At 56.4% G+C, this 7,749-nt stretch overlaps 1 protein-coding gene across 1 annotated transcript; it reads right to left on the bottom strand.

Moving 5' to 3' along the window:
• Positions 1–6: 6 nt before the first annotated feature.
• YKT6 (YKT6 vesicular SNARE protein) lies at positions 7–7,696 on the bottom strand. Its single transcript, XM_085321730.1, has 7 exons — positions 7,567–7,696; positions 4,294–4,376; positions 3,241–3,341; positions 2,512–2,616; positions 1,983–2,048; positions 940–1,041; positions 7–376 (listed from the first exon to the last, which is right to left on the bottom strand). Exons 1-7 carry the CDS (start codon positions 7,668–7,670, stop codon positions 341–343), a joined length of 597 nt encoding a protein of 198 aa, XP_085177856.1. The 5' UTR covers positions 7,671–7,696; the 3' UTR covers positions 7–340.
• Positions 7,697–7,749: the final 53 nt, after the last annotated feature.

Here is a 7,749-nt window from a genome sequence, read left to right as displayed (position 1 = left end):
CAGCTGCCCCTGGGCTGGCATCGCCGCAACACCAAGGCGCTGGCTAGTGTTAGGAGTGTAAAGGCAGCAGTCAGCACCCGGCCCGCCGCCGGGCTTGACGTGGTCCAAACCGCCCTCAAGGAGGGCGAGGGCAGCGGGGCCCCGGCGCTCTCCAAAGCCCGCGGCTCATCGGAGCCCGCGGTGCCGAGGAAGGCCAGCCCTAGCCCTGGCGCCGGCCTCCRCAGCGCAGCCCAGGCCCGGGAACCCCCCCTTGGTCTTTTGCTTTCTGTCCTGGGTGCAGTCGAGATCTGAACGGGAGCGAAGGCCTGATGGTCCGGAGCAGGAGACCCAGGTGTCCGGGTCACATGATTTTACAGCACGAGTTCTGCTTTCGGGCCTGAGAAGAGAGAACAAAACCCCATGGCGACCTGCTGGCAGAGCTCGCTGCACAGCTCGGAGGGGACCCAAAACCCCGTCTGGGTCCGTGAGGACCCTCCTCTCCTCTCCAGCAGAAAGAGCCCGCACGTTTCTAGCCCACCCAGCTYGTAAAGAAGTCAAATGCCCCAGGGCCGCCCGAGACCCAGCTTGTGGCACAGCTCTGAAGCCTGACCGTGCTGACGCACCTCGACCATCGCTTCCCTCCCGTGCCAGCAGCCACCAGAGCCCGGGGCTGGGATCAGGGTCACCCTCTGCCAGCCCCAGGGCAGGGACAGTTGGACCAAGAGGCTGAGGTGCTCCACAGTCGCCGTTGGGGCGACCGAGCTCCAGCCCTTGTAGCCCCAAACCAGCTGCGCCAACAGCTCCTCAGCAAACGTGAGAGCGCACGGTGGCTCTCCGCGTTGGCTCCACTCCAGGCACCCACATCCATCACCCTCCGGGGTTTCTCCCATCCTTCCCTGGCTTGCCAGGGACCGGGGTGCCCTTCCCCCAGGTGCTGGAGGGGGGCGAAGCGGCACTCACAGTTTTGTAGAAGGCTTTCGACTGTGCCCCGAGCACCTCAGATTTGGATACCAAGTCATCCAGCTTCTCCCCTCGCTCCAGCAGTGACTCCATGGTGTTGTGCTGCCAAAAGAAAGTGGCGCTAGGTTGGCGGCGTTGGCACTTACCGCTCCCTCCCCGAGGCCCGAGCGAAACGTGGATAAGCCACCGCATCGACACGGGCACGGGAAGAGACCGGCCTCAGTCCTTCTCCGGCCGCTCCAGCTCCGATGGGGAAAGAGAGGACTAGCGCAACAACCCRGAGGAGGAGAGGGCCCCCAAGGAAGGCAGCAAGCTCTTGTAGCTCATTTAAAGCAGAAGGCAGGCGAGGATATTACAGAAGGGGCTAAGATTTGATGGAGAAATAGGGAAGCGGAGACGGAGGGAGGTCAGCGCTCCCACGGCAGCGCTCAGCCAGCCCAGAGGAGAACAGAGATGGGAGAATGGGAGAGGGAGCTYGCACGGCACCAGGTCCGGGCTGGCTAACATCAAGGGAGCAAAATCCCGCTTTGCCCGACCGGGAGATGGAGAATCCGGAGGGGGAAAAGCAAAAGGAGAAAACAGCTCAGGAGGGTCTAGGGTTTGACACAGTGCCAGAGCCGAGTAGGAGGAAGAGGCAGTTAGAGGGTCTTTCCACAGGCAGCAAGAGCGGAAACTATGAATGAGGAACATTTCCTCCACATAGAGACAGCGCGGGAGGAACAAGAGAAACCCAGAGAGGGAACAGCCACGGAAAGAGAAGGGGAAAGAAGCTCTTCTACAGAGGCAGCACAAAAAATAAAAATAAAATAAAATAAAGACACATCTTCTCAGCCTCTGGAGGCTGCGGAAAGTCTAGACTTCAGTCCGTGCTCCGAATCTGCTGCAGTTCCCCCAGCGGGAATAATCCGACCACCCAGCACGGCTGCCCGAGCACCCCGAGAGGGCGTCGCGCACGGCACGAGTCGCAGGCCCCAAGCAGACAGGGCAGCGGGAGTTTCGCAGCCAAGCAGCCGCGGCGGGCCCGGCATGCGCGCCATCCTCACCAGGATGATTTTGGTCTCGTCCAGCTCTGCCTGCACCCGGGTCATCGGATCYGCCTCGCGGGGGTTCTCGGGGAGAAACGACACAGCTCAGCATCACCGTGGCGGGGACGGCGCCCGCCGCACTCCGCCACGCCACGCGTCTCCCCCGCACGGCGTCCGACCGAGCCGATCACTCTCGGACAGGCGGATGGCCTGCACGCCGTGGCAGGGAAGCTGGGCGGAGCGACCGCAGAGCTGTCTTGGTGGCGAGCAGCCCGCCAGTTATCTGACCGTGCTGGGCTGGCAGCCTCCTCCGCGCACCCCATGGAGGAAGGCAGGCCATACTCCTCCTCGGCCAGGCTGGAGGCTGCACGGCGAGATATTGCTGTGGAGGCGCAAAGCCCAGGCCAGCAAAYGCCTAATGCTTCAGCCTCTGCTTCTCCAGACCTCCTCACCATCACGGTTTAGGGTCACAAGGGGCAGTCTCCCAGCCTCCACGCCAGCAGCCCTCTCCCCTGCTGCCCCGCAGGGCGCCCGGTGGGTGCTGTACCTGGTATTTACTGAGGTAACTGTCCAAGGCTGCGTAGCTGATTGTCGCCGGGGATCCCGAAGGCCAGTCTGTTTTGCTGACCTGCCTGGAGAATTCATCCAGCACCTGCAACACGAGGAAGCACGTAGGTACCTGTCTGGCTTTTTTGCCTGCAGGGGGCCGAAGGCCGTGGCTGTTGGGAAGGATTTTCTCCTTGACAAACCCTTTTGAATGAGCCAAGGGGAAGAACAGTACCCAACTTTCCTGTCAAGGGAGTGACTGATGCTTCAGCGCTCATGCCAGTTAAGATGAATGTCCTGGATGCTGCACGATACAGACTGCACCCAAAGCCCTAGATCTTTCCAGCGTGGCCAGACACATAATAATCAGCCTCCCAAAACGCTGGCAGCGCGGACGCACCCAGTTTTCCTGCACAAAACCCAAGCCAGACGACACGGGCAGGGTGTTCGTGAGGCCAGCGCCCGGGCTAATGGCAGAACGGAGCCAGGTGGCTCCGTTCCAGCTGGCCAGAGCAAAGCCGGACYACTGCATTGCCTGGCCTTAGGAGAAGTCTTCAGGCTGGCCAGATTCTGCTCAGCTCACYTCTGATGTCCCCCACCAAATGAGCAGAGAGGGTCATTTCCGTGTCACAGGGTAACCAAGATCGGGAGAAAACCCCCTAAAAATCCACACGCAGCCCCGACCGCCTGGATTGTCCCCTCCCRAGCTGCACCCAACCCATACACTCACCTTGTCCAGCAAGGTGAAGCAAACCCGCTGTGGGTACTCGTTATCGGCAATCACCACTCCGGCCAGCCCGTCATTGCGGACRTACACGTGGCAGAGGTACTCTGGGCAGAGAGTTTGTGTCAGACAGGCAGCRGGAAGGTCCGGAGCCTTCCCAAGCGCCCTTCTCCTCCTGCGCAGCCCCAAAGGCTTTTTCCACATGCAGTGAACCACACTGGAAGGTTTCCTTCCATTCAGCAGCAGGATTTCACATGATTTCATTAGGCTAGCAGAAAGGCTCGAGGGAGGATTAAGATCAGCCCAAAATCGTGCTTCAGCAAGTTATGGCCCACTGGCCAGTCACATGGTGCCGGATGAGAAGCTACATTTTCAGGTAGTTGAACAAAAATAGAGGGGAAGCACCCAGCTTGATTTGAACACATAACTAGTCTGGAGCAGGACTGTCATTAAAGCAGCTGCAGCAGCCAGCTCTGGACTGCACCCAGCACGTCTCAGGGTGCACAAGGAGTAGGGTGGGGAGACAACAGCAGGGCTGGAGACACGGGCACAGCGGGTACRGAGCCGGGATTTCAAGGCAGAAGCTCAAAGGAGAGCGGAAGGAGGCCGGGCTACAGCAGCAGCCCCTCGGGGGACRGTCGCTGCTGTGTGGGCTGGGGACAGGACGAACCGGGCAAGTCRAGGGCGCAGCCCGACAGCTCCGTGCGTAACGAAGCTCGAAGGCRGTAGCTGCCTGTCAGGCGGCTTCCCGGTCTTACTCAGTTTTCCGCACGGGGGCCGAGAAGGCACCAGTCGCCCCGCAATTTGGCCAGCGCTCCGGCTGGTTTCGAGCCAGGTGCCTCCCACACGCCAACAGGCCCCAGGCAGAAGCCAGATAGTCTGCACTCGCGGAGCTCAGCCACATCATGCTTTTAGCAAAATTTGCCCAGAGAAAGGCAGGATCTCATTCTGGGGGCTCACGGACGCACAAGGAATGAAACAGCCGTGGTTCGGGACCCCGGGCTCCGCGTGCTGCCCCCGTGCCCGCGTCCTTCGGTTTTGCRCGGCACGTCCGCTTACCTTGCTCCTTGACAGAGGCTCTGCTGCCCAGCTCCGAGCGCTCCACGATCAGCTGGCTCGTGAAGGTCATGAACTCTTGGACACTGCGAACACAAAGGCGGTTTCCCTCGAGTCCCCCGCCCACTATGCACGACGGGGGTAGCAGCGATGGGACTTAGCCCCGGCTCTTCCTTGGCGAAGGACGGGGGAAAAGGCAGCAAGAGGTCGGACTCTGCACTTGCTCAGAACCACAGCCGCAACTCCAGCACCCCCAGCCCCAACCTAAACACCCTCGGCTCCGCTACAGGCGCTCGGCATCCACAGCCCCACGGCCGTGTTGGGAGACTCGCTCCGCTTTTTGTTGATTTGGCAGAAGGTGAAACACTATCGAAGCTGGTCTCTGCCTCGTGAACTGCTCCTCCCTGCTCCTGCACAGCGAGGAGCTGCAGGTGTGCTCCAGCCYCTACTCACACGTTACGCTTTTATCTGGCACTTTTTGCCTTTACTCGATTCCTATGGGAGACACCAGGGTCAGAGAGGGGCCGTTTAACCTGCAAACGCACCGCATGCATGCCGAGGCAGGGAGAGAAATGTCAGCTTCATCTGAAGCTAATCTACGCAAGGAGCTTCCTTAAGCCAGGTAGAGCAAGCCTGGAAATGGCCCATTAACGTTTTTAAGCCTTAACAAATAGATTTCTCATGTAAATGCTTTTCTTCACCCCACAATAACAAAACGCATCCCAAAAAACCTGAGTAAGTGCAACACAAATCCAGCATTCCATTGATCCCCAATGCTCTGTCCTGGGCACCCTGGAATTAATGAAAGCTGGCCTACAAATCCCCTACTTCAGCTGGAAAATCACAAGAGAGGGCACCTTTCACAGGAGCTAATCTCGTTCAGATAACACAGTTTGCTTAAAGACACTTCACACAAACAGTTCTAATTCTCCCAGCTTCACGTGACAAGACAGGGGCAAAACATAACTTAATACAGACGCCTGGTCAAAGCAAAGACCGAGATTTTTCTAGCTACCTTCCCTCTCAGCAGCAAGTCCAGAAGGGGGATTTGCTTGTTCAAATTTATGTAATATTGGGATTTTTTTTGCATTTCTCCCAGCCTAGATAGATAACACATGATCAGGTGTCAGCTCCGCCGAGACACTCTCRGAACGCAACGCTGGGTTTCCAAGCTCGGCAGAGAAAGTTTGGCCCGAGGATTTCTTAATATCCAACTTCGGTAGCAACAGGGGACAGAAACATTCCTTCTAGTCTGGGGATTTGCAGGCGGCTGCCAGCCTCTGCATTTCCAATTTCAGTATTTTACATTATTCCCCAAAGAACTGACCAGCTAAGATTTCATTCCTTCAGGTTCTGTTCAGGCTCCTGGTGCCTATCCCAAATTACACGCCAGAACACCAGCATCCGAAATCAGGTGCGATTCACTCCCCCTCAGCCACGGTGGACCCCCACGCCCCCAACTCCTGCCCCTCCTTTCAGCAGATTCTCACATCTCGCAGGAAACAACCAAGTTTATCACGAATTCAAACCCCAAACCCAAAGCTCTGGCAGTTTTACAGGACCAAAAGGCAGCACCAGCTGCGCACACGCAACGTTTTAGCCTGAATTCAGGTTAATTGTCCCTTAAACGTCCTGTCGAGGCTGCGCTCCCACAGACGCGCACGCAGACCCTCCGGAGTCAGCTGGGCTGCTCATACACTTCSGTTTCAGCACGAACGGGCTGCCCTRCTCGAATACCARCACCTCTCCCCCCTCCCCAGCTGATTTCAACCCAGATGGCACTGCTGTCCACTGCAAAGACTTTTAACGAATAAATAAGTGCATTTAGGGAGCGCGAAGGCAGCGCAGTTGCTGAAGGGGGTGAACAGAGAGCTCTCTGCCTTCCCACCTACGCGAGGGCTCACGGCCTGTTCCACAAGGCAGCAGCATCTTAACATGCGTTACAGGATCTGTTTTTTTTTTTCTTCTTCCTTTTCTGCAGCGAGCAAGGAGAAAACAGCTGCTGTTTCYGCAGCTCCTCTGCCCTATCAGACAGCAAAACCATGCAGTAAACTTCACTGGGCTTTGGAAAAACAAGAACTGTGATTATGAAGCGATTTGGGTTTTTAAGAGATTACTTCACCGAGCACAACCCATCTTCAAGCATGTGAGCTGGCAGAACTGTCACAGCTCGTTTATTCCTCTCACAGATTTGGCTAAGAATATTTTTGAGGCAACCGTACTAAAGTATTTTCCCTTTATCACTGGAACTGCAGAAACAAATGTGCTCAAGACTTCAATAAAATCTTGGCAGGGACCAGGCATGGAAAATTGGAGTCCTGTAGGTGAATATTTCCTAAAGCTTTTATCATCTGGAACCAGGGGACTGGGAAACAAAAAAAAWTTTTTTTTTGCTTGTTTTGCAACAGGCATCTGCTTTCTTTTACAGCTCTCTAKCTGCTTTTGGGAGCTCCTCTCTGCCTCCAAAGCGCAAGGCCTCTGCAAATGCAGGGACAGTTGCTCAAAGACCTCCACAATCTCTTTGCACACACGGATTTTGCAGAGAGCCGTCACTCAGCGGGATGACAGGAAGCCAGGATTAGCGTTTAGCACTCAACAGGCTCATCCTGAGCTGTCAGAACCCCACTCAAATATCCCAAGCAGGGATTGGTGGGCTGGGAAAAAGTTTATTCTTAGACAAACATCAAAATAAGAAGATACCAGTTCCCAAAGCTGTCGCACAAGCYTTATTAGTCTGACACAAACACAAGCCACCTCCCACTTGCCTCTCACGCCCAAGAAGCCTCTGTGACTAGCAGGTTTAGGCACTTACTCTCGGGAGAATAACTCACGCTAGCACATAGGGTGTTTCACTGCACCCAAGTTTTGTCATTCTGACGCAACGGAAAAATTACTGAGCCAAAGCCTGCGTCTTGTTTGGGTTCCTGAGTATCTTTCGGGAAGAAAACGAAACCTCATTTCCCCCGTTAGGCTCAAAGATCGCTCAGAGTGGATTTTGTAAAGCTAAACTGTGCGACTGTCTGTCCCGGGCCATAGGAACATAAAGAGTCCTGAGCACCCTGTCCGAGCATCTCTGTTCTTTCCACGTTCATCCTCACAAGCGTATTASCGTTGCCACCATGTCCAAGCAACTCATCCCTAATGAGGCTGGAAGGGCAGCAAAATGGGGAAGGGAAGCCCRCTCCCCCTCCCCGAGGCGCTGCTCGAGCCACACGTCAGCTGCGCAGCCCCCAGGTCCTCCCCCCACCCCGAGGACCTGGTGCTTCAGGCACCCACCTAGACCTCTGGAAGAAGTTGAAAGTGGAGACGTCGTAGGCAGCTTTCAGTAAATGCACTTTGGGGTCGCCTTTGTAAAGGACACTTAGACTGTAAAGCCTCATCGTGGCGTCTCCCGCTGACCTGGGCGAGGAGGAGAAGAGACCTAGGTGAGACTCCTGGACCCTCATCTGCCCCCCCCCC

This window comes from Rhea americana, unplaced genomic scaffold (genome assembly GCF_003343005.1).
Source record: "Rhea americana isolate MKP2758 unplaced genomic scaffold, rheAme1 scaffold_706, whole genome shotgun sequence".
NCBI lineage: Eukaryota > Metazoa > Chordata > Aves > Rheiformes > Rheidae > Rhea > Rhea americana.
Note: the sequence above shows the minus strand (reverse complement) of the source record. Positions and strands in the feature narration are given on the sequence as shown.